At 42.4% G+C, this 27,834-nt stretch overlaps 4 protein-coding genes across 5 annotated transcripts; 1 reads left to right on the forward strand and 3 right to left on the reverse strand.

Annotated features, from left to right (window-relative positions):
* Positions 1-1,228: 1,228 nt before the first annotated feature.
* On the reverse strand, positions 1,229-13,746 carry LOC119209512 (activin receptor type-2B-like). The gene is made up of 11 exons (XM_037458922.2): positions 13,102-13,746; positions 10,978-11,185; positions 8,736-8,851; positions 8,124-8,275; positions 7,812-7,955; positions 6,925-7,068; positions 5,977-6,125; positions 5,695-5,809; positions 4,809-4,947; positions 4,426-4,556; positions 1,229-4,158 (listed from the first exon to the last, which is right to left on the reverse strand). The coding sequence occupies exons 1-11, from the start codon at positions 13,151-13,153 to the stop codon at positions 3,964-3,966; spliced, it is 1,545 nt and encodes a 514-aa protein (XP_037314819.1). The 5' UTR covers positions 13,154-13,746; the 3' UTR covers positions 1,229-3,963.
* Positions 13,747-15,992: 2,246 nt separating this feature from the next.
* On the reverse strand, positions 15,993-17,714 carry LOC119209613 (gamma-crystallin N-A-like). The gene is made up of 4 exons (XM_037459044.2): positions 17,533-17,714; positions 17,123-17,371; positions 16,502-16,647; positions 15,993-16,302 (listed from the first exon to the last, which is right to left on the reverse strand). The coding sequence occupies exons 1-4, from the start codon at positions 17,683-17,685 to the stop codon at positions 16,167-16,169; spliced, it is 684 nt and encodes a 227-aa protein (XP_037314941.1). The 5' UTR covers positions 17,686-17,714; the 3' UTR covers positions 15,993-16,166.
* Positions 17,715-19,246: 1,532 nt separating this feature from the next.
* On the forward strand, positions 19,247-21,064 carry ly97.3 (lymphocyte antigen 97, tandem duplicate 3). Of its 2 annotated transcripts, XM_062557751.1 has the most exons (5): positions 19,247-19,361; positions 19,798-19,947; positions 20,178-20,246; positions 20,450-20,572; positions 20,872-21,064. In XM_062557751.1, exons 1-5 carry the CDS (start codon positions 19,256-19,258, stop codon positions 21,006-21,008), a joined length of 585 nt encoding a protein of 194 aa, XP_062413735.1. In that variant the 5' UTR covers positions 19,247-19,255; the 3' UTR covers positions 21,009-21,064. The 2 variants fall into 2 exon arrangements, with proteins under 2 accessions (XP_062413735.1, XP_037314942.1); XM_037459045.2 differs by lacking the exon at positions 19,247-19,361 and having other exon boundaries at positions 19,793-19,947.
* A 719-nt stretch (positions 21,065-21,783) lies between these two features.
* On the reverse strand, positions 21,784-27,289 carry rheb (Ras homolog, mTORC1 binding). Its single transcript, XM_037459046.2, has 8 exons — positions 26,988-27,289; positions 26,038-26,109; positions 24,518-24,585; positions 24,168-24,250; positions 24,031-24,087; positions 23,889-23,936; positions 23,613-23,694; positions 21,784-22,581 (listed from the first exon to the last, which is right to left on the reverse strand). The coding sequence occupies exons 1-8, from the start codon at positions 27,037-27,039 to the stop codon at positions 22,489-22,491; spliced, it is 555 nt and encodes a 184-aa protein (XP_037314943.1). The 5' UTR covers positions 27,040-27,289; the 3' UTR covers positions 21,784-22,488.
* Between the last annotated feature and the right edge of the window lie 545 nt (positions 27,290-27,834).

Below are 27,834 nucleotides of genomic sequence, written 5' to 3' on the forward strand. Positions count from 1 at the left end.
CTGACATAATGGCGACGATGTCCGAACAAAACTTTGTTCAATAGAGACAGTGAAAACGCAGGAGCATTTGCGCTAGGAAGAAACAACTCCAAGAAGGGTTAGCCGCTTTGAGTGACTGTACATCGGAAAGTAGTCTACAATCAGCAACTCTCAAGTCAATCGTAATTTACCAGTCGGGTCTGTCACGTGACGGCGCAGACGCGTGGGGATTGGCCAGATGTTCTTAGAGGAACAGAACTGTGATGCCTTCCGGTGCAGGCGGACGTTTGGGCATTTTACTCAACTGGATTAAGTTATCACTAGTTTTACGTTGGATTTTAATTTTAATATGTAGTCGAACTTTTGCAAGATCGTAGTTCTGCTTGTTGCTAAATAAATCTGCATTTTGTAACATTTGTCTGACAATTCTGCCGCACAATCTTGTAATGTAAAGTAGCGCTAATCATCACTTTCCCTTCACCTTTTGTGTCAATGTCAGTTATTTGATACAAAAAAAAGACCACAGGTATGCTAAGCATTCACTATTTTTCAGCAGAACTACATCCTCATCATTGTCATTTTGTTCAACATAGGCCAGCAATTCTGTAGTGCAGTGACTTATTTTCACCAAGTCTTGCCAACAGTTGTTAGACCAACAAAAGACTAACATAACTTCTGATGAGTTTTGATCAATGTTTTCTTCTGAGACCCATTAATCAGTTTTGATTAATAGAAGTAACGTAACCAAACTAATGGCACCACTACTGCCATCTAGTGTCCATGTGTAACTAAAACACTATTGCACAAGGTTATGCCTTGTGCAATATTAAGAAAAACAAAACATATTTCAGAATTGTAACTAACTGAAATAAAATCCTTTAAATCGTGTCCTACTAATAGCTTTTCAAATATGTTTTATTCCAATTATTTTGCGTTCTGTTGAGGCGACTTGAAAGTGGTAAACATGGTTAAACTGATGCAAACGGAACAAAAACGACTCCCTTTGCATGGTTAATCAGTGTTTGTCTTTATTTCAATATACAAAAAGATGGATGTATTCTCATCTAGTTTATATTTCTAAGCATTTCAACACACAAATAAAGTTCCCATTTGCACTGCTTTAGTGAAACCAACCAACATACACCACACACCCATCCACACAGACACACACACAGTTCACATAAACAGGGAAGGTCACGCTCTTCAGGCCTACACGCATTCACACAATGATAAACAAATATGTTGACTGTAAATTAAAAAAAAAAAAAAAAAGATTTTGTTTTTGATTCACACATAGAAAGGAAGAGACCCTTTACATTTGTCATGTTAATATGTACACATTAATATATTTCCTGTTTTTGTTTTGAAGATGAGACTGACTCCATGTTAGTGTTACTAACGAGGTACTGCACGAGGTAACAGGTGTTCTCTGTTTAGAAGAGCTGGGTGTAAAACAGCATTTGGAGGTAACAAACGGTCACGGCAGATTTTCCTTTTGTGATCGTTATTTTTCTGGCACAATATGTGAAAGCACCTGGGTCGCGTTCAGCTCTCACACACACAAAGAGTCAACCCACAGCACGTGTTCTATTAAGAGGGTTGTCACATGTGTCTTCATCAGAACATGATCCAGGTGTGATGAGATGTACTTTAAATCAACAAAAGAAAACTGCTAAGTCACATCGGAGTTTAAGTACTTAAACTACAATATTCAAGTGACTATTGCTGTATAATAAATATTGCTGGACTCTTGGACCACGCACATGCCACTTTTTACATGATGGGGGTGCATTATCAATCACGTAGTTGATGATTCCTAAATACTTTAAATTATTCGGTATGGATTGATGGGGGGGGGTTTTCTGTTTTTTTTCCTCACACGTTCTTTACCAAAAATGCACAGGATCAAGCGTCACGGAGCACTGTTAAATCACCACCTTTCACAACACCAATCAAAGCACAACAGATGAGCCTGCGTGTCGTCCAACGTGGTTTAACTATCACCAACAGGTCTGAACATCACATCAGCGGGTTAATTATTGAGGTAATACTGTAAAAACTGGCATTTCCAGCAAGTAGCCAATCACAGAAGCCACCAGCACCAAACCATTAGGGATTTTTTTTGTTGTTGATGATGATGATGATATACACACTAAGCTTTCTAATGCAAGTGCTACCTACACAGCTTCTGATTCAGAGGAACTGATACCATTATTAATAAAAGTCACCATTCTTGAAGAAAAAAAAAAGGAATATATATTCATATATATATATATATATAAAATATCACAGGGCTTGATGTCAAAATTACTTTTAAATATGTATAGGTGGAACTGGGAAACTCTTTTCTGTTTTTGTGAAATGAAAACAATATCCTGCTTTTATATATTTTTTAAAAACAGATTAGTGTTCGGCAACTGTGTGAACAGGTCTATTTACAAGAATCTGCCTCTTCTTTTAGGTTTGTACAGCATTCACACTGTGACAACTGGTCAGGCTCTTAAAAAAAAAGAAAAGGAAATCTCCACAGACAGAGGCCCAACTGGCAATAAAATATCTCAACTACTAAAACACAATAAAATACATAACACAACTTGATATACATGTAGAAAAAGCCTGAGGTACTTGTCAGAATATCTGAGGTCAGTCTGGAGGAGTAAGCAGCTGAGGGCTTACCGTCAAAAAACAAAAAAAAAACAGAATATTAGCCTCACATAATATCATTAGAGTTATATCAACAACATATACATCTACAAATCCTTGAGTATCCTGGAATAGTCACAGCAGCATAACGGACATTCAATGTATGGTATTCATGTTATGGTACAACTATGGCATTGCATTTGAGACAAAGGCAACCATTTGAGCTCTCCTTGCATGATGTATAGTGACTTGAGGTATCTGGGGACTGGTGTCTGACCCATGAAAATGAAAAGAAGAAAAAAACAGACATGTTGCTTACTCAAGTATGCCCCTCGCAAGGATAAACCCCAACTATCTGTCCATGCTTCTTACTTTAAAAACACTATCCATCATTTAGTCTTCAAATTCTCTCTCACACACACACACACAGACAAGTGACATTGGAACTCCAGACAGCGTCCGTCAATGCCCCCTGGCACTGGCAAAAGAGTAACTCTGAATTTCTACAATTAAAAAAACAAAATAAAATCCAGGAATATGTCCATGATAGCTAGCTGGATAGCTTGGCTCTGAACTTAGAGAAAATGTTCCAAAGAAGCCTACTGGATACCTGAGAGGTAGATCCCCGGGGACAAGAGGCTTGCCCCAAATCTTCAAAAAGTCGTAGATGTCCAATAGAACTGCTCAGCTCAGCTCAGCTCAGCTCCCCCTTTAGCTCCTCCCTCCTGGTGAACACAACTGTACTCCCGATTATTTTCATATCTTTTCTTCCCATTCTGAGGCATTCACAGGTTTAAAATGAGGGAGCACACTCGAGTTGGAAAATCAAGAAGTGTCGACCCCTGAGGAAGATGAATATATATTGTCTAACAGTCTCAAAGCGGTTCCTCCGAGGTGTGCAGCGCGTCGTCCCAGGTTTGGAGCAAAAGGTTTGTTTCATTTGGCCGCAGACGATCATGACCGAGACAGGACGAACGACCAAGATAACAACGTATGAGGTAATAAAAAAAATATATACCAACACGAAAAAGAAAAGAAATACATGAGGTAATGACGACATTTAAGATTCAACACATGGGTGTTATCAGATGCGCCCAATCGCATATGTTGGTACTACTTCAAAAGCTACAGCAGATGGATGCGTTAGTAAGATCTGACTTTAAACACCAACCAAAAAAGAAAATGAAGAAGAATGACCAGTGTGGGATAAAATAGCAGCTGCATTCAAGTTGCTAGTTGTTTAGTTTTCTATGTTTTTAAATATTCACGGAGATCCGCTGAGTTTGGATTTGAAAGAATAAAAAGTCAGGTCTTGCTCAGGTGAAGGATGGGGTCCCCCATTCAGGTGCTGGACTCTTTGGGAGGTAGGTCCTCGTTGGTGAGAGACATCACAATGCAGACGGGGCTGTCCGAGGTAGAGCTGCTGATCGTCCTGGCGATCTGGCCGATGCGCTCCTCCACGCAACCAGCAGACAGTCGCGCCTCCGCGTCGTGGTCCCAGCATTCTTCGATGGTCTCGCACATCTGGCTCAGACCCTGTGGCCACAAACCGGAAGTTTCAAGACGGTATGTCTGTGGTTCTATTTCCTTGCTTTGTTAAAAGGGCACTTGTTTTTATCATAGGATACAGATCTCTCATTTTTTTTCTATGACCTTGTGGTGTAGATATTAGGATACAGAAACGGCAAAAAACACACAACTAGTTCAGGGAACTGAGCTGCGTTCACTGTAAAAAAGGATGTACGATATAGCCTCTGGTATTGCTGCTGATACTGCAGGAGATATCCTTGCACCGTTACTTACAGGATGTTTGAGCCAGCAGTCCTTGATGGCTGGACGCATCTTCTTGTGCACGACCACATCCTGCAGATCCTCCAGGGAGGGGTGCTGGCCTATTTCATCCTCAAACGGCAGCATGTACTCGCCAACCGTACCTGAAGAGGTGAGGCGAGGGCACAGCATGGAAAGCATTACACAGTGAAGAAAATACTGCGGCATCTGGATCTCTTTCTTCTTTTTTTTTAAACGCTAAACATTGCCCTCCATTTAAACCACCCACATTCAACCTTTTAACCTAGATCAGATGGCTGTCCAAAGGGAAAAAAAATCCTTTGTTTATTAGGTCAGCCCGAAGCGGTGACCTTTCACCTGCGGGTGAGGCAGCATTCTCGCACGGTTTGACTCACCGTCCGTCTCTGTGCAGCGAGCCACCAGCTCCCACAGCACCAAGCCCATAGCGTACATGTCTATCCTCAGGAAGGAGTCTCGCTGGAAGTTTATGGCTCCCTCCAGCACCTCTGGAGCCATGTAACGCCTCGTACCCACCTGGCAGGACAACGGATTCAAGTACACGTGAGTGAATGTGCACGGCGGATGTTTCTTAAGGGTACGTACGGGGGCTACTTGGCTCATATGTGCATGAGAGTGTTTTCTAATTGCGTGTTTCACAACAAATCAAACCTAGAGCACACCGGATCACATGCTGTTACGAACTCAATGGTAGCATCCCTAGAGGACTGCGCTTCAAGCACAATCAGACAGAGCATGTAAACACAGCATGCTTTAGAAGCCCATGTTGGCTTTTTGTTCTACTGAGAGCTTCTGCATGGCGCACTGCCGACGCCTCGTGTTTTTGCACTCTTTGCACCTCTTGCTGTTTTGCAGGTGCACCCTGAATTCCTCAACTTTATTATTTTTGAACTCATTAAATTTTTATATAGCCACAATATGGCTATATGACTTGACCATAGTGAATACAGATACAACGGACATGGTATTGGATACATTAATTCTGTTCATTGAAACTGTGGATACAACTATTAAGTATTAGAGAGCTCATGGTCTAAAGATCATGGTTCAGGGTGATAAACTGACATTTCCTTTAGTGGTTGCCTAGCAACAGCAACAATAGTGATCAGGTCTCTATGTTGCCAACCATGCCAGTTATAGCAACACAAAACAATGCTTTACATGTACATTATAAACATTTCAGAGACATCTGGTGACAATATGTTCATGCTTGCCTCAGAGTGCCAATGTGGAAATAAAGTAGAGTAGAGATAGTAGTGATACCTGTCCATGAGTGTCTCCCGGAGGTTTTCCCGGTTCAAATCGTACAGCGAGCCCAAAGTCGCCGATGATTGCACTCAGATCGTCTCGTACCATCACATTCTTACTCTTGAAGTCCCTGGAAAAGTCATTACAGGACAAATTTAGTCTTTACATATTAATCCATGAAGATGCACAAGGAAGAATTACTAAATCATCTACAACCAGAACCCAGCGGAACTAAAACATATAAAATGTGTCTGCTTTCGTGTTGAGAGGTTTAAGAAAGCCAGGAATAGTCTCTACCTGTGTGCAATGGTGGGTTTGGGTCCCTCGCCCTTGTAGCTGGGAATGTCCTCATGGAGGTAAGCCAAACCGCGGGACATGGTCTCTGCTATGTGACACAGATCACTCCAGCTCACAGTGTTGCCCTTCAGGTAGTCCGTCAATGAGCCCTGCGCACACACAGGCACACAACAAACATGATTTAGGAACACCGATTAAAAACCGCACAACAAGCCAATTGAATCCATTTCTCAAAAAGCGCCGCTGTAAAGAGTTAGCCAACCATAACCCTGTGTTTCATTTTGCTAGTAAAATAGCAAAGAATTACCATATTCAAACCATAGAGCTTAAATAATCATAGAAGATATGGACAGAAATGGGAGACATCAAACCAAAAAGGCGACACATGCACAGATGGCACAGAGACAATTACTGGAACTAAATATGTTTGTCCCACTACTGCGAATAGAAGGTACTTTGAACACAAGCCATGAATGTCATTACACAAACGTAACGCTACATTTGTGCTTATGCTAATTATTGTATAATCCTGTTTTAATGTATTAATACATTAGTTGAGAAGACCAATAAAGAATTTATTCTGGCAGCCTGAAGGTGTTTATTCACAACATATTATCACACACACACACACACACACACACACGCACACACACACACACACACACACACACCTTGTACTATTCAACTTAATTACCTGTACAGTTTTCGCACCACATTCCTAAGAAATATACTATATCAATAAGCACCACAATCATATTTCTTTAAGGTATACTGGGTATTGCAGACCTGCCATAAGTAATAAAATCCCCTTTAATAAAAGCTGTGATGCTCTTCTGTTGTGAAAAAAAGAAAACTGCCCAGCAGTTCTAGTAAACATTGAGGCCCTATAGACCTCACCATGAATTTGAGATATATATATCTATAGACATATATGTGATGTGCACTCACCCTCTCATGAAACTCTGTGATAAGCCACAGCTCCGTCTCCAGGTTGGTGCCGTGCTTCTCTGCAGCGATGTAACGCAAGAGGTTTTCATGACGCATCCCCGGAGTCAAGAATATATCCCGCTCGTTTATCCATGACTGCTTGTCCTATACGAACACACAGGGAGACCAGAAGGTGCTCACATATTCATCACCATGAGTAGAACCGCTGGGACCCTTTTCTTAGACACTAAAACAAGCCCTCGTTGGTGCCTCCTGTGCATTAATATTGGAAATTGAGTGCTGAGCATCTGATTTTCACCTGCAGCTATTACAACCGCTTCATCGCATTGACCACGCAGGTCTTTATAGAAAAAGAGTCTTATGTGTCTGTTTTGTAACCTATGTGTTGAATATTCTTAAAAGCTAAACCTAAAGTCTGTGTGAGCACAAAGCAATATATAAACAAAAGGTGAAACGTCGAGTGTGTGTCGGTGGCTGCCTGACAAACGGGTTGAAGGAGGTTCAATTACAACAGAGAAGAAAGGGTAGGGACTATAATCATTGCATTGGAACAAACGCAGCTCCTCAGCTTTTAACAAATCGATGAAGATCATATACGTTCTGCTTAAGCCTCACTTCGCAGGTTGATGATTCAAACTCGAGCTGCAATTTATCGATTTCTGCTTCCCTATGAGCTGCGTCTCAGCCTGCTGTTTTTTTCTCAACATGGTTTATTTATATATTCAATGGTTTATTTTCTCTAATGCTCTTGATCTTCAATATTTTAATACACATTTTGCGGATACATTTAACATTAAAAATACCTGGGTTAAACAATACAAATCCCAACTTGAATAATAGGCAAAGAAAAATGTTTCATTGTGCAAAGGTCAGGTGAATTAACATACCTGAACAGGGAAGATCTTTACAGCAACATATTCGCTCATTAACTGGGCCTTCCAAACACAACCAAAGCGCCCCCTTGCTTTGATTTCCAGCAGCTGCAGTGGTTTCAGACCCACCAAGGGGGAGGGAGGGGTGGCTCCGGGATCCTGAACGACAGACAGGGAGAGCCGGTTGAGCCTCGTTCTTGGGTAATCAGAAGTGAGCGAGAGCAGAAACAAGCATGCGGGTACCGACTGTTCTCTCGGCGCCACAGATTACTACACCACCCGCCCTTTTTAACGAGAGGCGGCCCTCGGGAACGCGGCCTCTCTCACCTCGCTCAGGTCCACGTGGCCGTAGGGAGGTTTGCGGTGGCGGTACATCCACAAGGCCAGAACGAGGGCCAGGGACAGCACACAGAGAGGCAGCAGGGAGTACACCAGCACGTTGAGCAGCGACGGCACTCGGGGTGGAGGTCGGATTTTCACTGCGAGGGTGGAACAGAATAATTACAGGATGTCAGCTTTGTGACATTGCCGGTTGTTTGCAGCGTTACCGCGAAAGCGGATTTTAAAAAAGGAGACACGTTTCATCTTGATTGTCCAGCCCTGATCATAAGTGACTGAGGCACTGTAAAGGCTCTAAAAATACAAACAAATAGCCTAGTTCTGCTGGGTTTAAAGTCTACTTTGTGTCAGCTGACTATCAGTATAATGCAGACTATGCAGGAAAAAAAAGATTCTGTTGAAACTACACGTTGAAGCAAACCAAAACGCCGAGAAGGTAAATGGACCAAAGACAGTGTAACGTGCATCAGTGTGATATACATGGTGCTTTTTTTCTCTCTCTCACTCTCTCACTGCTAAGCTTCACTTCCACTAATCGGAGGGGAAAAGCAAAGACCTGTTTTTTGCTTGTACTGTACGTGGGATGCATTTGCGGCTCACCTCGGTTGCCACTGCCAATCATGTCAGGAAGGTGGGTGAATCGTTCATTGCAGTAGTTGCCCTCGCAGCAGCAGAAGAAGACCTGAGGGTTTTCCTCCATAGAGACACACTCTTGCCTAAAACAAATTAATAGAATCAAGCATAATTAAGCAGATGACACACCGACACTATTGCCTTGAAATCCAAACAACAAAAGATGTTTTTTACATTTTATACTGTATAGTTGTTAAATATTTATACAAGAAACATCAATGGTCATATATTGTCTTATTAATGTTAATCATGAACATACACTTAAGGAAACCGTAAAACACACGTTTCTTTCAGATTATGCTCTGTAATAGCAGCCCTGCAGACGGCCTTGTTTGACTCAGTCGGGAGCTTGGAGAGATGAACGCATTTTATTTTCTATACTACTGTCTGAATCTTTGTGTTTCAGTGTTGAACTGACGGAGAAAAGCAAATCTCCCTCTGGGACAATAAACCAAGCCTCATCAGAATGTAACGTGCTTTTTTTTTCAGCTGTCATTTTATTCCCTTTACGCCTATACAGCAGCATTTCAGGCCGAAGGTATTTCCCCTGAAGCTTTCAACAGACTTTTAACTGCGTCTAAACAAACAATCTCTTTCACATACCGTTTCAAAATGGGCTTTTGGAGCTACGCTGATCGACAACATGGCACTCGGTGCACATATTTATCATGAAAACATACAAAAGTGCAGGTTCATTGTAGCGATACCGTGGCACAGATAAACATTTTTATTTTAAAAAGGATCCAAACTACATTACCAACGGCTAATGCTTCATTATTATTACGCACAGATGTGTAATCCAGTGCCGATGATTAGAGTTACTTTGTCTCAAGCTCGCCTTGGTGAGCCACCACAGGTTTCCAGCTTCTTTATATTCAAGCCGCAGCATTTTGGAGCCTAAAAAGTGTGATCGTGCCACTCGGCTCTCCGCTGGCTGCTGATAAAGCCAGTTTGAAATTCTCCTCCCGACTGATAAATCCCGAGTGGCCCGGTGTCACCGTATCTACTCGCCATCAGCGGGCTGTGGACGCTGAGCCGTCTATCTGCTGCCTCCCACAAAGAAGGACGGTTGCTGAGCATTTACCAAACGGCAAGTCCTCCTCGTGGAAATCCCCGTCTAACAGAGTGGGGCTCAATATCAAGATGGGAAATTTAGAGTTTGGTACCACAACATGTTTGGATTGCCTCGTGATTTGGTTTGGAAAATATCCCAATTAGTGGAGATATTGTTTATTCTGTGTGTGTGTGTGTGTGTGTGTGTGGATGCAGGAGGCTACGTGCCCACCAGTTTTATCGGGTAGTCTGCTGATGACTTGGTAATTAAGTGACATCTGCAACTTAAATACTGTATGTATATTCTTTGCTTTCCTCAATCAACATGATTGAATATTTGTGGAGTTTTGGACGGCTGAGCCAAAACAAAACGTGTGCGGTATCCGCAGACACGTTTTGTTTTGGCAACTTGTGTGATGTCTGCCGAGCCTTTCATTCAGTTGCCAGTTTATTAGGTACACCCACACAAAGATGAAGCAGTCTGAAACCACAACAGCTCAAAGCATCCTGTAACCATCACAAAGGCTCGGTGTTCAGTTTGGGTTGAAATGACTTCGAAAGGAGGTATTGATTAGACTGATCATTTTGACGGACACCGTTAAAGTGTTTAATGCATTATACGGACAGGCGGTCCTGTTATTTTGTCCACCCCGGCTACCTCAATGACGTTCTGTAGAATTAGCTGGCAACTGAGTGTGTGTTATAAGTGTTGAAAGGTGTACGTGTGATAGCAGTTTCAAAACAAAGAAATCTTCGGTAATATATCCTGAATATCTATAACATGTCAGTGGTGCATGTTTTTGTGTGACAACAAACACATTTACCTCCCTGAAAAATGGAATGACTGGTAATTAACCATGTAAAAGATTAGAAAAAAGAAATACCCATAAAAAAAAGTTACCAAGATGTGACACATCACTTGTTTGGCTGAGCTGACATCTTAAAATTCCTTGTAAAGCCCAAACACATTAGCAGGGACAGCTAATCATTACATTTGAGAGTAGATTGTCCATTTGACAAAGTTGCCAGATGCCTCTGGCAGAAGGTTATCCCGAGCCAAAGCAATATAGACGCATCGAACCAGAGGCCGGTGCCGAGACGCCTGAAACATCAATAGAAATGCACGGTGGCGATGACCCCGCACAGTTATCCCGACCTGTCGTAGCAGTTGAAATCGTCCAGCCAGCAGCCTTTCTTCACCAGCTTGATGGTCCCTGAGGAGTTGAGCCAGGAGGCGTAACAGTGCAGCCGCTTGTCCTTCTCGCCCTCGCAGCGCTCGAAGCCGCTCTGGTTGGTCCTCTCCGTGCGCCAGTTGTCATTGTAGTACACACACTCCCGGGTCTCGGCTTCGCCCAGACTGTACCCTGAGATGGACAGAAGGCCTCGGTCAGCTCTGCGTCGTAATGAATTAAAAAGTTTAAAGCGGCGGAAGCGCGGCCATATGGCGGAGCCTCCATCATCACCGTGGCACGCGGCCAAGTTTGGGAGCTCTCGGTAGTAAGGAGGGCGCTCCACTGGGCTACGAAAGCGGCGCTAAATAGTAGTTCAGCATAATCCCATTCAGCAAAACATGTCTTGAGCGAGTAATGACTAAAAAGGAGGGGGAAATGGACAGAATTTAATTAGCTATAGAAAGACAGTGGTACGCCCTCGTGTGATACAGAAGCTCGCCGCACACCGGGATGCTACTTCCACAGATAAAGACCCTTGTATCCTGCTGGAGTGTGACACATCTGGAAAGCCAGATAAGACCTTCTCCTTTACGGGCTTTTTACTGTCATGTAGCAGGAAATAGTTTCCCCCTCACCAAGCCTTGAGATATAACAATAGCCGTCAGTCTCCTGCTGTCACACAATGAGAGTGGGGGGGGGGGGGGGGGGGGGGGAATCATTTGTCTTTGAGAATTCCATGTTGGACACACTAGAGCAAAGCGTGCGGGTCGTGTTTTGGAGGAGATAGCGCACTGAACACCTGGTTTATGGTGTTGCTGGGACGTTCATCCTAAATCTTTGTTCGCCCGAAAAAATAGTGCATGTCTCTTTAAATCCCTGCCTATAGGAGGCCGCCCATCCCCCCAGTGTTACCCCCACCAACCCATTGCAAGCGCGCACACACACACACAGATTTACTTACACATTCTAGCATTTAGTTGTGCAGAAGCAGACAATGGATTTCACTATAGCATATAGGAAACATCATGCTCATTATTAAGACTGAAAGGGAGGGGCCTGAAAGGTGGCGTGGACAAACAAACATACAAACAAACAGCAGGGATGTTCAATGGTCCATTGAGCAAAGATGGCATTTCTGATATCTGTGGTCACATGATCCGGGAGGACTTTTACTACGAGATCATTCCCCAACCCCCCTTCCCTCTGCCATTTACCGCGGCTTACGCCACAACAACATGAATTCTGTGCGAAGCAGCTTACGATGCACTCCGAATCTCTAAACCATCAAACGGCGTTAGTAGGAGCGCGATTTGGCCACGAGACTCTGCCTCACTTTAAACATATAATATATATTACAATGCGTAGAAAACCTAGAGGATATTGAGGAAAGACTGATATTGTAGTTGTTAAAATAACTAAGGAATATCTATAGCTGGATTGGGGGGTGGGGGGGTGAACATGTTAGGGACGTACAGAAAAAAACTCCCCTAGGAGTTGCGAACGCACGCAAAAAAAACAACAACACACACACACACAACAAAAAGGCCAAACAAAAGAAAAACAACGTTCATGCCCAATTTCACGTGGTAGCGAGATCGCTGGCTTCGCAGGAGCGAGTTGCCCTCAGACTGCTGTCCCATCGAACCCGACGCGCGTCGATGTGGGAAAATCTGGTTTTCAGACCAGAAGTGTGGTTTCAAATCGAGGCTGAGGACACAACAACAGCGGACCCGAAATACAGCCTATAATGTTTCAGAATGCTGGTGCAGCTGCTGCCTTCTATTCCTGCCACTGTTAGTTAAGAAAGGAGAGGGGGACGCAACAGTTTTTTAAATTATATATATATATATATTATACACACACACACACAAATATAAATGTTGGGGGAAATTGACCTGCATAATAACTAATAATAGATGGATTGTGGAAGCAAAGGGAGATAATTAGATTATGGGTAAGAGAGTAAAATCGCCACCGTTGACCGACAGGATTCACTGCCAACAAACTTTTAACAACGAACCCGGGCCGATATCCACGGAGATAATTAAACACAAACACACGCGCAAAACAAATTGTTGCGAAATTCGGAACCAACAATGGCAGCTCACCTGCGCATAAAGTTCCCAGAAGAAGTGAACAAGTCATCCATGAAAAAGACATGTTCCGTTTGGATCACAGCACCGATATGTTCCCCCTGCGTTCCGTCGCGAGCATTAAAACTCGGGTTGTCCAAAAACATCCGTCCAGGATCAAAAGGACCACGGGCCTCCGGTCCCTCCAGCGGCCTGAACCACCGCCGCCGCCGCCACAACTCGTGTCAATAGCCGCGGCGCCGCAACAATGTTGCAAGAAAGAGATGGCAGCGATTAACCCGACGGTTTGAGTCCGCTAGCGCGTGCAGCCTTTCGCATCGAAAGCGGGTCCCCAAAACACAAAACAAAACCAAAATAAAACCGAAAGAAATGAAGTCGACAAAAACCCCGTCCGAGGCGAAAGCTCGGCGCTTCTTTTTTCTGTTGTTGTTGAGGTTATTCACTCGGATAGTAGCACCGCTGCATCGGGAGGTCGGTCGGGGTTTACATGCATGTTACTGATCTGTGTCCAAAATGGCTTCTAAATGGGGAATGGGCTGCAAACAGGGGGAACCCGGATGTGTAAACACAAAGAGGGGAATTCAGGCAGCCACAGCGTGTGACCTTAACGCGACTCCGCAGATTCACGCCTGCAACGACTCTATTTCACAACGCCGCAGATGCGTTTCACGCTTTAAAAAAAAAATTATAAAGGAAAAAAAAGTAAAATAGCCCATCGGAAGGAAACACGAGGCGTTTGTGAAAGATATTTGCTTCCCACGTTGGTTTTTGTCCCGGTTCCAGCTGATAGTAACACTTGCACTTTCTGTGGTCAGAGGTGGTATTTCCTATTGTCTACTTTTCCATTCGAATGATTTAAAACGGTATTTAAATTCAATTGTCTGGTATCCCGACTAAGGTTCGCTGTTGTCTCACGAACGACCGTCGAACATGTGATAGCTTTGAAAAGAAAAGGTTGTTATTGAAGGTTTTTAATATTTTAGCTGCCGTTATAAACCAAGTGAGGCTTTGAAAACGGTCTTTATTTTAATTGTATTTACAGTTTAACAACACATATGCACGAAATATACTTATATCTCCGTGCACATGTGAATACACGTCTATCGGCCCCGCAAATTGTGCAATACATTCTTAGGATTTCCATCTGAAGGATCTCGTATGCATAAGCGCCTGTTGCTAAAAATAGCTGACCCAATTTGCAGTAACAGGATACAATAAATGCTATTTAAAATGTATTCCTCTGCTAGACAGTGTTAAATATAAAATATATCTCACACAGCAACACCAAAATAGAACCAAACTATGGCTCAAAATGAATCACTAAGCATTTTCTATAATCGTCACAAAACAGGAAGTGACAACAATATTCCCAAATTTCGAAACGTTTTTTCCTTTTTTCTTCATAAATTGTGACATTACTTGTGTTTGTCACGGAGGAGTGGTCAGCCTGCCCACTCACCACGTCTCCCAGCCAACACACAATCGCTTTCATAAATATTTCCCTCCAAAGGGAGGCGTTTCAAGTCATTATCCTCGAACTAATTATTGGGTATGCTCCTCTTTTGTAATCTCCTCACTTAAGAAGAAACACACTACAGCAAATAATCAAGGCTTATTTATTATATAACATAGATGTTTTAATAATACTAATACATCATCACTGCACATAGTTTCCATTGTTTTGTATTTAAGAAAAAGCTCTTTCAAAACAGAAGTCCTTTGTGTAAAAGATGAATTCCCATTTTTGTACTGAACCAGCAATTACTTTGTTAAAATGCCATTAAGCCTCACTCAGATTCCCTCTCTCTTCCTTGTCTTTGACTAATAGCCTGCCTTTGACACCCACACAATTTATGCGGCAAATGGCCCAGGAATGAGGTTAGCCATAGGTAATCGCCCCCAAACTAGTGCCACCGAGTGTAACTCAAGACCAAGCATTTCCTCATTAAGCCATCCCATGTTGACCCCTGTAACTTGATAGAGGCCAACAGTGAAACCGTGCAGAGAAAGGTGTTCCGTTGTCATGACAGTTGGAAGAGAAAGCACACGAGTGCTCATTAAAGGTCCACTGGTCACAACCACGGTGTGACATTCCGAAAAGAATAAGGGCGCTGGGAGGGAAATGATGCAGTGGTTCATCAAAAAACATCGACGTATGAGCTAATAATGTTGTGAAAGGCTGTTAAACTTGGCGTTTATATACCTGTTGTGTGCATGATGTCATAGAAGCTGGATGGAGAATTCAAGTGGATGTACAAAGACGTTCACTGATTATTTTTATTATTATCATATGATATTAATCAGAATTGGGGTTTCCTATTTTTTATTCAAGGAAAGAATCCACCCTCCGTGTCCATATCCATATGGGCTTGTGTCATGCTTCTGAAAGTTCACACTGCAATCACTAGAAAACCCTGCAGCAAAAGTCACGACTTGAAATGACACTAGAGGGTAGCAGAGCTACCGGGGCCTTCGCGGATGATGCGTCAACCTGTGTTAAATATCTCCCTTTCACTCTTGGTTTCTAACTGTAGGTCCGCGGCGCACACTGTTTCTTCCATTTACTGCTGACGCACAAACATTCCCTTGTATGATGGCGGAGTGACTGCTTTTCTCTTCCAGAATCTCCCATTAAAATAAAATACTCAACCCTTTTATTAATTTGTGTTCAGAGGTATTCAGTTGTTCATGTGCATTGTTAATAGATCCATTAGTATGAGGTAAAGGTTCTGAATATATGGCCTTCAAGAGACAGCAATAACTTGAATCACAGCCCACAGACACGTCTGCAACGCACCATGGCGGTTTAAGTTAAGAGTTCCACACCGAGTGAGCGGCCGATGTTACAAAATCAATAAAATGGAAATGCGATTGAAGGTTTTGTAGGTTCACTACTTTATTTCAGCCTTCGAAGTATTCCGTACAAAAATAAAACAACAAGCCATGTCAAACATGTGCTTTATCTTTTATTATTTTATAGCCCCACAGAGTCAACAGGAGGTTTGTTGACAGTGTGGTGTGTTTTCCCCCGGTGGTTGACTCTGTCTCTGCTTGCACGTTGCCTGTGACGGTGCCATGCTTTAGAAATAGTTTGCCACCCTGCGAATAGACTGGATGTTGGGGTTCTCTGCCTGCCACTCCATGTGGGTGCAGTAGTTTCCTCTCTCCACGATGTACATGCGGCCGCGGTAGTTAGGCTCCTCGTAAAGAACCCATCTGTTTGGGAGAATAAATGAATGACATAATGACAAAAATGTTCAATGTGTTTAAAGTTTGTCTGCCTGATGGAATGCTTTATGACCCTTTAAAAAAGTAGCCGTGTAGTTCACATTCACTAATAAACTACAATAAACACCAGACTATTCCAGCACACTTGTAAGTGCTTCAAATGTCCCCGTGCTGGAGAGATACTTACGCTCCATCTCCATAAACCTTGATGGAGTTGACGCAGCTCTTTGTCAGGCCTCGTGCTTGCAGGAACGGACAGTCGTCGCACAGCTCCACACACTGGCCTGAGAAGTTGTCTCCCTCGAACAGCTCCATCCTGTAGTGCTCTCCATGCTGAGGGGGGGGGGATAATGAAAAATCCTCTCAGTGAGTTACAGCTGACGTTTCTTTGCCTTCAACTCACTTCCGAGGATCAAGGTCTTCTCTTACAGGCACTCTATCGAGTGCACTAACTGTTGTGCCTATTGACATCTAGAGGTTAAATATTCATGGAGGGCAATATGTATGGCCCACAGTCTACAAAGTATATCTCAAGACTTCTTGGTGATTTTTCTTTCAAGTGATGGTATCAGTAGGTGTGAAGGGAAAAGGCTCGAGCTGTTAATATGCCTTTGGACTGGAAGAGGAATGTTATTGGAATGTTTCTTTACAATTTCTGAAAAACAGATGTGAACAAATGAGCCAGGCTTCTTATTTTCTTTTGTTTATTCAAACAACTAAATATTCGATACCTCTCTCTCTCTCTCTCTCTCTCACTCTCTCTCTCTCACGCAAACACAAACCCACCCACGCGCACCCAAACACTCACCATCCTGATTGGTTTGCAGGAGCCCATGTGATCATTGTGGGCATTCCAGCGCTGGAACTCGGGGTACTCTCCGTGCTCCAGAACGTACTGTTGGCCCTTGAAGTCCGGGTGGTCAAAGCAGATGAAGGCCCCGCTCTCCACCCGGACCGAGTTCACCCTGTTCATGAAGCCTCGGTCCTGGAAGTTGTCGCAGTCGCTGCTGATCTCCAGTTTCCTCCCGGTGAAACATTTCCCCTCATAGAACACGATCTGTTTTTTTTTTTTTTGAAGATTCAAATACTTTTCTGCTAAACAAATACTCGCATAGAAAGTGCTGTGAACAGTCAGAAATATTCCACTCGACGCTCGAGACGGACATTTGCATCCTGCCGGTAATTCACATGGTTGCGTCACGTTTTTTTGGTACTCACCTTTCCTGAGTACTGAGACATTTTTCCACTGTTAGCTGTTCCACAGGCTAAGAGTGGAAAAATGTGGACGCCCAGATATATATGGCCGACAGGCAGGGCGGTGGTATCGCGAGGCGAAGGTAACAAAGGCACAACAATGGGGGGTTTAGACATTTTGCCACATGGACACTTTCCCTTACATGTGCCAGTGCTGATATTGGAGTTTGGCTCTCAGGAGGGGGGGGGGGGGGGGGGGGTTAAACAATGCAGAGGGTGGGGGGGAGAGATTTTGCTATGACTGGCCTTTGTGATGTTACGCCGAGTCTGGTTTGCGGAATAATATTTGGGTGGTGTTCCGACGATGCGAGCAAAGGCAGCCAAATGAACAGGGAAGGAACATTTAGGCAGATGTGAAAGGACGTGTGTGACCCAACCAGAAATCCGCCACCTCACAAGTTGGGCAAGCAGCTGTGAGAATGTTGATATAAAATAACGATGGGTGCTCCCATCTCTGTGTCTGCATTTTGATGGAAGCGGAATGAGCAGAGCAGCACAGATGTTCTGCTCCAAAGCAGATTTTCACTCTCTGCTGTTGTTTCTCAGAGGCTGATCCAGATGACATCCCTGGATCTACTTGGACTTTGACCTGTTCTGTTCTGAACATCAAAAATCACCAGTTTTATAGAAGATTTTAACACATATACAGATGTCGCGGTGTGGGATTATTGAGAAAAGTATATTTATTACACGTTAATCATTCAGAAATGAACTTATATATACTATATACTTTGGAAGATCCCTCAACTGGTAGAGAAAAAATGTACTGAGTCAGCGAACACACACACATCTACAAAATCAAGTAATTTTATAAAACCTTAAATATTGAAATTAATGTATTTATTTTGAAAAAAGTATTTATTTGTACAGTGAAATGTTTTGGTTCAAGAGTGGTCAGAGTCCGGAACGCTTTCAACACACTCAGTCATTGTTTATCGCAATGCAAATATTCAGAAATGAGACTTTTAGGATTTTTATTTTCTAAAACTCACTCAGAATTTCAGCATAATTGGAGTCAGAGATGTCACAAACACACATATGTGAGCCCTTATCTGGAATTATTGATGAAATAGCATTTACCAAACTTTAAATACTCAGAAAATATATTTTTCTCTGTAGAAATGGAGCTTTTGCTTTGGAAAATCACTAATTTGTACATTAGTTGTGTTTTTTAAGTTGCATTTTCTTTTTAACTTACTAAATTCAGTTAAGGTGTTTCATACTAAATGCAAAAATAATTCACTAAATCGCACCGTGGGTGTCAGCGCACAGGTGCATTCAAATTCAGGTGTCTGCAGTAGCGGACGTGGAGCCTCGAGGAATCACAGCAAACCCCGTGAACCTGTCGTCACGTTTAAAGCCGCCGTGTCTCACTGTGGCGACCAACATCTGCTTTGTCTTTCCTTCTTTCTTTTGTTTGATCATTTACTAAGCCACTACACATGTCCCTCCACACACAATAGATCTACCACACAAGGTAGACACACAAGGAACACCTGTGGTGAACAAACATGGCCTCCTCGCGACACCAAGTCCACAGCCGGGGTTTGAACTTATGACTTCAGTTCCGTACGCTTAATGATTTATAGTTTGGTTATTAGTCCCTTTTTGAGGTGGTGCCCCTTTATGTATTCATTTTCGGAATGATTTTAGGGATTTTTGCTAATTCTATTGATGATGATGATCAATGATTTTGTGCCTTTATTTAGACCCCAACAAGTGTCGGATATTTGTCTCCGGGTGTCTAGGTTTAAATACCATATGGAATTTGACGCCAGTAAAATCTGATCAAGGTAAAAAATGTTTTTTTTTTCAAAATTGACTAAAGGAAGTATATTCCTCTATTTGTGCAAGATGTACTTGATGTGTTGACAGCTGAGAGAGATGGTTCCACTCTTTCAGCCTCTTTCTGTAGTCTGTGCGGGTTCAAGTCCATTCAGGCTTTGTTTGCCAAGGTTATAGTTAGAGAGCACTGGGCTGAAGCTATCACTCCTCACATGGCTCATAGACATTATCCACCTAAAGCAAACATACTGTACCTTTTGCAAATATTCTCTTTTCCACTTAAGGTTTAAATCTAGCTAATATATGAACCGTTATCTAAGTCGGGGACAGATGCATACATTAAGATCTGCAAAAAACTCATAAATTACATAAACTGTGGACACAGGGTGAACAGCTGTTGCATAATTCATCCGAGCATTGGGAAACTATAACCCCTGAACACAGTGTACCCGTGGTGTGTGAGGAGCTGGGCGTGCACGGGAGAAACACCACGTTACCATGGCGGCCCAGTAAGTACGCGCGGGCATAAAAGGAGGGAAGGTGGACCAACGCGTCTCAGTCAGCGGCAGACACAGAGACAGACAAGCCAGCGAGGTATGGAAAACGTGAAACAATACTTCATTTGTGTCTCTTGCCTGACATTTTTCAAATCAATATCAGTTTGACGTTTCTTAATTATGCATTTGCTGTCAGACGTCGATTTCACTGCACGTGGATTTAAATACTTTTTCATAATTTCTACTTTATATTTGACACCAAAACCGTGGAGTTAAGTACCGAAAGTATTGCATGCTATGATAAAACCCGGGCTTTGTGTCTCACAGGCTTTGTGTTGGACCCAATGATGAAGTTTCTGGTTTTGGCTCTGGCCGTCGGCCTGCTGTTTACAGCTGGTGAGTCATGTCACTGATTCTCCCCCCCCCCACCCCCCGTGTGAGGAGAGTGTGATCTCATGTGGCTTAAATCACACCTCTGACATCAAAGTGGATTCAATCTAAACTCATAACTCGCAATAGTTCCTGGAGATATTCTTATCCGGCCAAAGAAGCCGACACGATATGACTTCTTGTTTTGTTTTATGTTTTTTTTTCTTCAGGTGAGGCTCTGGACTGCCACCGGTGTGTCTCCAGGAGGGCTGGAGGAACCTGTGAGCTCTCTGTGGAGACCTGTAAACCGGGGAAGGATGCCTGCGCCGCGGCCAGTTTCCTCAAACCACCACGTGAGTTAGAATATCATCTTTGCTAAAGATTATAGTCACGTAAAAGGAGAAGTTCTCTATAACTAAACATGTGTGGGTGCCTCGTACCAAAACTGGCACCAATGGGGATGTTAAGTTGTGTAAAAAGTCTAGAAAAAGAGATGTGCTTGAGACCTCTTGTGGCCAAACAGTACCGGGCACATGGTAACATTCAAGTAGAAGTAAACTAAATCCGGGTGTTACATGTGAAAATGTTCAATATCAAATACTGCACATTGACTTTTCAATGAATCATTTTTCTTTAAAAAAAACTTTCTTAGACGGAGAGTTTCAGAAATGCATGGCGCTGTCAGACTGCGAAATGCTGCAGATGAACTCCTACATCAGTATCAAGTGCTGCACAGAAGACATGTGCAACACCTATGAAATGAAGAGTTGGAGAATCTCAGAGGTGTGAATTCAAAACTAAACTTGCTGTCAATCCGTTGACTAATAAAAGCAGTTTGACACAGAGTTCTCATTTCTTATTAAGTTTTCCTTTCGACATCCACATTGAGTCCATAACAAAGTCTTCATACTACGACCAAATAGCACCAGTTAGGGGATTCATCTTCATATTTAATATTAGATTCATATTCAATACTTATTATATATATCTGAATAGTTATTCAGACAACTTCAGCTCTTTCATAGCTCATTGTCCCACAGGACATTGCACTGACCTTTGACCTCATTCCTTGATTACTTTTAATATTGACCACCAAAACCTACCTCAAAGTTTGACTGGTGCAAAAGATCAACACCATATTCGACTAAGCCGCGCATACTTCAAGCCACGGAGAGGAGCGAAAAATCTCTAATATGGACAAATACCAATACAAACAGCAGTGAAAACCATTGAAAGAAAAAATTCTTTATAAGTAATCTTGTTTGTCTTCAATGTACCATCAATATGCAAATTAGAGGTGTGTGTGTTCTAAAAGACAACATGGAAAAATGCCATTTAGTAAATACAAGGCTTTTTTTTACTGGATCTCAGCTTGTTATCCATCTTGGGCAATATGCAGTGTTTTCTATCCTCATAAAGCTGTGCAGTTACAGTATTTGTTAGTCTTTTTTTAAATCCCTTCTGTTTAATATTAATTATATTTTAAGGTAACAAAATAAACTTGCTCTGCCTACCAGGGCACAAAAAGTGTACTTATCAGCCGGTAAAAAATCCACACTCGACCTTTCTTTACATAACCACTTTTTGCTTTAATGATTACAATCAAAAACATTTGTACAACATTTTCAACATTAGAAAATGGAAACCGATTTTTTTTGGGGGGGGGGCGGCTGACAGTAACCGCTGGAAACCAACTGAGGGACAGAGGAGTGGGTACTGCGTGAAGATTAAGTAGAAAAAGAGCTGAATAAGGGTACATGGGAGGAACCAAACAGCTGGTGATGTATCAGAAGAAACCCCCATGATTACTTATCTATTTTCAGAGCTCGTACGTTTCCCTTATCTCTTATTTAAAACATCGAAGGACGTGTTGCCTATATGGAAGCTGCATAATGAGAAGCTAAGTTGCATCAAGCCAATCTGTGGCCGTAGTTACGCTCGTCGTTATAATCGAGCACAGGGGGGCATTTCTTTCTGATACACCCAAAGTTCTGTGTTTTGCATCGGAGCCGAACACAGAGAGGGGTGGATTATAGGAGGACAGGGGAACCGCCACTCATCTTTTTTTTCTTCTTTTCTTTATCAAACACACAAAGAAAAATGAGGATGACAAGGGGGAATAGAAATACTGATAAATAACAGTGGAATCAGAGCCATAAATAGACAGTATTGAATATTTAGGACTCAGCGGAGGTGGAGGAGAACTGGCAGCTAGCCTTCAAGTAACGGGATATCCCAGTGCAGTGTCCTGTGTGTTGATTGGGCGGCTCTACATCATGGAGCAGGACGTCTTTCCTGGCTGCACGCCACCGTCCATCTTCTCTGCCTCCAGGATCATCCTCCGGAAAACTTCCACAGCTGTCTGGAAGGGAACACACACACACAGGACACTGTCACATGTCTCAGTCGAAACATTTGAGCGTCTTATAAACTTTTGTGCATTTAAACACAGCCAAGCACTGTGGTTTGCAGATTAACAAAACGTCCCGACGCTATGTTGCAAAAATGAAAAGAGTTTATTTCTTTTCCTCTCCCTGGATGGAAATGAACGAAATGCAACATGCTGCACCCCATGGAGGCAGTGAACAGGGTTATTTACACGTTGGTAACCGGGGTGTTTAGATTGTTGCTTTTCTTGTGCAGAAAATCGCTGTCCTGCTGTGGCTGGAAAACGACACTGATTGGCCCTTCATCCAAAACAACACTCTGCAGAGCTGAGGCGAACCGGTCGGGCTAATTTCTCACCATCTACGTGACACAAAGTCTTTAGATCCATTTGCAACACCCTGTGAATACTTGCGAGTCTGTAGTTACTCCTGAAATGACTGCAGGGAAGCCGAGTGGTCTCGAATGGCAACAATGCGAAGCAGGAGAAGCAGAGCTCACAGCTCGACGTAGGTGGGGGAAGGCGGACACCGTCAGCACCGGTTACATTTTTGCGATTATAGATCGCAAAGTGATTGAATTGGTAATGCTGACAAACGCTGGCCATAAATTGTGTCGAAGGGGATTTATATTCTACGATTCTCAAAGGGGCCCCTGATTTATTACATCCCTGCCATAAACTCGGTGGAAACCGACGGTTTTAAGCAGAAACGGCACAACATGAAGCTGAGATATCCTGACCTTTAGTCCCTAGTATAGATCAAGCTCTGGAACAGCTGCTTATTCCCCACAATGCAACTTGATACAATCTCTTTGTTAGATCCTTCCTGCCAAGGGGAACACACACATCTTTCCAACCATTTAGCCGCAAAGGCGTTCTGTTACAAATGTGTTCTTCAAAGATGCACCCGGTGGCATTTAGGAAAGGATCAATAAATTCATGCCAAACGCTGTTCATTATAAACACAAGAGTAAACATATAAAATGCTGCTGGATGTGATCTCTTACCTGGTTCTCTTTAGCTGAGGACTCCATGAAGGCAGCGTTCCAGGACTCGGCTAATGCTTTTCCTTCCTCACAGCTGATTACTCTGAAGAAAAAAGGGGAAAACACAGGATGAAGCACATCAATATTTCTGAGTAAAGCCGCTGAGTTCAATTCTGCCTCCACTGAACATGGCATGTTTGCAGGGCTACACAAACGCACACAGACTAAATGATGACTGGGTGTACCTACTGTCTACGGTGGACCTACGGTACAATTAAAGTAAATGTCAGGACATACCGCTCCATATGTAGGTCGTTCTTGTTTCCGACCAGCATAATCGGAACCCTGCATCCAAGGGGAAAGGACACGGCGCATTGTCATTAATGCATAATAACATTTACAGTGGGCCAGCAGAACAAGAAGAAACAGCCGTACTCACTGAACTTTTCCCACCATGTCCAATAGTTTTTCATGGATGACTTGTACAACTTCAAAGCTGAAACACAAGAAGGGAAAGTCTCTTGTTTGGCATTTCGACAAAGTTTCAACTGATCGTACGGAAAAGTAAAAGTGTACCTTTTATTGGATGTAACGGAATACACCAGAATGTAACCGTTGATATCTATGGAGTAGGTCTGTGGGAAGATAGAGTACTCGTCCTACAGAGCGAGATATGGAGGAGAAATGTGTATGTTAAGTTACAGGTTTGAAAAAGAAGAAAAAAATAACTGGCTAAACTGAAGGGAAATACCACCTCAAATATGAATTCCAGGGGTCTATTTCTGAGGACTAGGAAAGCTCGAGGAGTATTCAGGAACATGAGCTACTTTCTCAAAGATAGTGACTGGATTAAAAAAAATTATAACTTTGGGATTTGGGAGCGAGTTGCATATAACACATATTTAAAAAGAAATCAACCGGCATACCTGTCCTGCTGTGTCTACCAGCTGAAGATGGTACTCTTGTCCATTTATTGTGATCATTTTAGTAAAAGCTACAGTCAAAAGAAAAGACACATTAGACATAATCGAAAAAAAAAGGAATTGAACATTTAAAGGACGCAGAGAAATGATTTTCTTAAAAGATAAGTTTGTCCAACAGAGATCATACAGCAGCATTTTCTCTATGCAGCACGATGCATGCGGTGCATCTTCAGAGCGCACATCTCCTTACGGATCCATTTCGGTACCACTGAGTTCATCCCGCACAGGAATGTCGATATCTGCCTGGAGATGGGTCGCATTATCTACAGGACTTGAGGGATTGCACTGCCTGCAGCATGGCGCTGACGCTCCACTTTATGTTAACCACCCAGGCATTATTTATATATACGGACCACACGCTTTTCGCAAAAGCACGGGGCTAAATGTGAGCAAACATGTCGGGAAAAGGAAAAACAGCCTACAGGTAAATGTTAGACTCAAACCTCTGGAGAGCCCGGAAACATGTGTGTGTGTGTGTGTATTTAGGCGTTTGAAGAATCATCTCGTTTCTTAAAATGTACCGCACATTAAAGCAAAGCTCACTTTTCAAGCCACTGATTTTCAAGCTTTTTGCACTAAAGTCCAGCAGGTTGAACTTTAAACAAACACGACAGCGGCTGAGTTCTCCAAGAAGTGCCACCTTTCTGCTGGAAATGTGTGTGGAGCAACCTGCTGGGAAGCAATTCTGGGTCATCATTCTTCTTCTTTCTGGGACATCATGTCGTAGATATATAATAACAACAGTTTCTCTCCCATCCACCAATCATTTAAACATGATGAAAAGTAAAATTAAGATTATGTGATAACACAAAAACGAAATTATGATGCTGTATCGGAGCTGTAACAATGATTGATTAACAAAAAATCACATTCAATAACGACAATCTTCATTCTATCAGCTAAATTGCCAAAAAAATTCCAGTTCCAGCTTCTTAAGATGTGAGGATTTGCTCTTTTATATATTTGTAAATTAAAGACCTTGAGTTTTGGATTTTTGTTGAGTTCTATTTTCTGACATTTTATTAAGCAAATAATTATTGATAATACAAATATTTGTTAGTTGCAGCCTAGCAGTTCATGTTGCATGAAAAACTCCAATTGCGATATACAAAGTTATCTAAACCATCTCCATGGCAACTGAGCAAGTTCATCACATGATATTGTTTTTTGTTTTCCTTTTTGTGCTTCTAAGTATACAGTGTTTCATTTCTCAGATGGTAAAACCTTCTGAGACAAATTTGTAATTTTGGACTTTATGAATAAAACTGACTAGTTTGTTGACTTTTTAAAACCGTTTCTTGTGTGTCATAATGGAGGCTACATACTTAAAGAGGGTCAAAAAGAGCAGAGGGACTATCAAATGCAGTTTAAGCTGGTTTTATTATTGTTCCTATGTTCCTACTATTGAACCTACTAACTAATCTAAGATTTCCTTTTTTGTGTCAAGCTCAATTGCCACTTACTGTTTTCTATTGTTGGGTCATATGAGTCCACAAACTGGCCCTCCACAAACTGAATTGTCAAGGAGGACTTTCCTGTAAAACACAAAGGAATATTGTAAACAGGGAACTTTCACATGTTGGAATATCATGAGAAATGTTGAAAGCTACAGTTAAAAGCTACACAAAAGTGTCCCTCACAACTAATGTTCATTAGTCAATGACTTTGGCATGAGATGTATTCAGCTTGAAGAAGTGAAAGGGATTAATGCGTGAAAAACACAGCATGTGAACAAATATCATCATCAGGTTCAAACTCAAAATGACCAAAAATAATAAAAAATATATAGATAAAAGATAGTAGAATACCGCGGGATTGATAACATGGGTTGTATATGGTAGGTATGCAATCATAAATATTATCCAAATCTCTGTGGGAATAAGTCATTTTAATTCTAAATTAAAAAATGTCAGCTGGGCCTAAAACTCGCTCTATCTGCGTGTGCCATCTTGCCTTCGTGCACAGCCTTTCACCGCATACAAAGTGCGCTCCTTTGAGTTTCAGATTATATCAAAATTAAGCGCACAGCAATGCGTCAAATCCTTGTGGTCATTCCGGCCTTCAAAAGGCCAGGCACACACTAACGAAACATATGGAAACGTATCAGTAAGGACAGTCAAAGGGGGGGGGGGAAGGAATCGATAAAATATATACATTTATATTTAAACAAATATATTCAGCCCGAAACGAGAGGCCTCGTGTGATAAAACCCCGCGAGAGGTGGCGCTCCATCATCTGCTGTGAGATGTTCATTCCTCTAATTTGGGTCTAATAAGCTTTGGGAGGCGTGATGGACGTTACGTTTACATTCACACAAAAAGGCCGCTGAAATCCAGCCTCCGCGTCTCACCCGAGGCCCTAAAAAAGATGCCGTCCCACCGTTTTCCTTTCGCGTGATCTGGTCGAGACTCACCTACGGATCTGTACCCGAGGATGGCGATTTTCCGTGATTTTGGCTGCGGCATGTCTCGTGCAGGTTATCGCATCTAGTCCTCGGTGTGCACCGCAACCTCCAACCGGAATGGCATCCAAATTCAAGGGGTCGAGCGATTCGACATACAGCCAGATGACAGCAGGAGTCCTTCTTTAATTATCTTAACGTTCTCGGCTTGAGGAAAAAAAAAACGTTATTTCAGGCCATGTCACAAAAAATAAGCATGGAGCAACTATAGGTCCTCTGTGACTGCGTCACTCCCCTTTGCTATGTAATGAATGAGCAATTAATGCTTTGCGTCCCGATTGGCTACAAGCAGAATGAAGGCGGGAAGCGATGCCTGTTGTAAAAATATGATTGGATGAGACAGCTGTCTGTCAAGCAGTCCTGCCCGCTTCCTGGAGTGTGATTGGCTGCTGCGCGCACTGACGCGTGCTGGATGGTTGGGTGCAATGTCATTCATTTCTGTAGGACTACTGGCACTACTGCTCCAAGGAAGCCGTCACTATTTGTATCTCTTTTACGTTACACCCGTTGTACCTTTGCAAAGATAAAAGACGTCACTTAACAAGTTTATTTTGTTCTTGTGTCAGTAGCGTACGGTCAGTAAAGTTTATTTGTGTTGCTTACTTTCTCTTAACAGATTTAGAGGTTTAATATCGACTTTACCACAGCTACTTTCTTTTCATTCTCATTCCTTTTAGATCTTGGAACTTGACTTGTTTGTAGTTTGCAGACAATAGAAGACACACATAATAAGAAATTAAAACGTGCTAATGTCTGATTTCTTAACATACTTATTTTCAGTCATCACACTTCCATTTAA

Source organism: Pungitius pungitius, chromosome 15 (genome assembly GCF_949316345.1).
Source record: "Pungitius pungitius chromosome 15, fPunPun2.1, whole genome shotgun sequence".
Classification (NCBI taxonomy): domain Eukaryota; kingdom Metazoa; phylum Chordata; class Actinopteri; order Perciformes; family Gasterosteidae; genus Pungitius; species Pungitius pungitius.

Excerpts from the sequence above, each read along its gene's own strand:
- LOC119209512 (XM_037458922.2), bottom strand. The coding sequence starts at position 13,153 with ATGTCTTTTTCATGGATGACTTGTTCACTTCTTCTGGGAACTTTATGC. Across the intron at positions 11,186-13,101 it reads TCTGGGAACTTTATGCGCAG|GGTACAGTCTGGGCGAAGCC; the intron begins GTGAGCTGCCAT and ends TGTCCATCTCAG. Across the intron at positions 7,069-7,811 it reads TAAAGATCTTCCCTGTTCAG|GACAAGCAGTCATGGATAAA; the intron begins GTATGTTAATTC and ends GTGTTCGTATAG.
- LOC119209613 (XM_037459044.2), bottom strand. The coding sequence starts at position 17,685 with ATGTCTAAACCCCCCATTGTTGTGCCTTTGTTACCTTCGCCTCGCGAT. Across the intron at positions 17,372-17,532 it reads TGTCTCAGTACTCAGGAAAG|ATCGTGTTCTATGAGGGGAA; the intron begins GTGAGTACCAAA and ends AAAAAAAAACAG. Across the intron at positions 16,303-16,501 it reads AAGGTTTATGGAGATGGAGC|ATGGGTTCTTTACGAGGAGC; the intron begins GTAAGTATCTCT and ends TCTCCCAAACAG.
- ly97.3 (XM_062557751.1), top strand. The coding sequence starts at position 19,256 with ATGATTTTGTGCCTTTATTTAGACCCCAACAAGTGTCGGATATTTGTC. Across the intron at positions 19,362-19,797 it reads GCCAGTAAAATCTGATCAAG|TGTACCCGTGGTGTGTGAGG; the intron begins GTAAAAAATGTT and ends CCCTGAACACAG. Across the intron at positions 20,247-20,449 it reads CGGCCTGCTGTTTACAGCTG|GTGAGGCTCTGGACTGCCAC; the intron begins GTGAGTCATGTC and ends TTTTTTCTTCAG.
- rheb (XM_037459046.2), bottom strand. The coding sequence starts at position 27,039 with ATGCCGCAGCCAAAATCACGGAAAATCGCCATCCTCGGGTACAGATCC. Across the intron at positions 24,251-24,517 it reads TGGTAGACACAGCAGGACAG|GACGAGTACTCTATCTTCCC; the intron begins GTATGCCGGTTG and ends CTCGCTCTGTAG. Across the intron at positions 23,695-23,888 it reads AACGACCTACATATGGAGCG|AGTAATCAGCTGTGAGGAAG; the intron begins GTATGTCCTGAC and ends TTTTTTCTTCAG.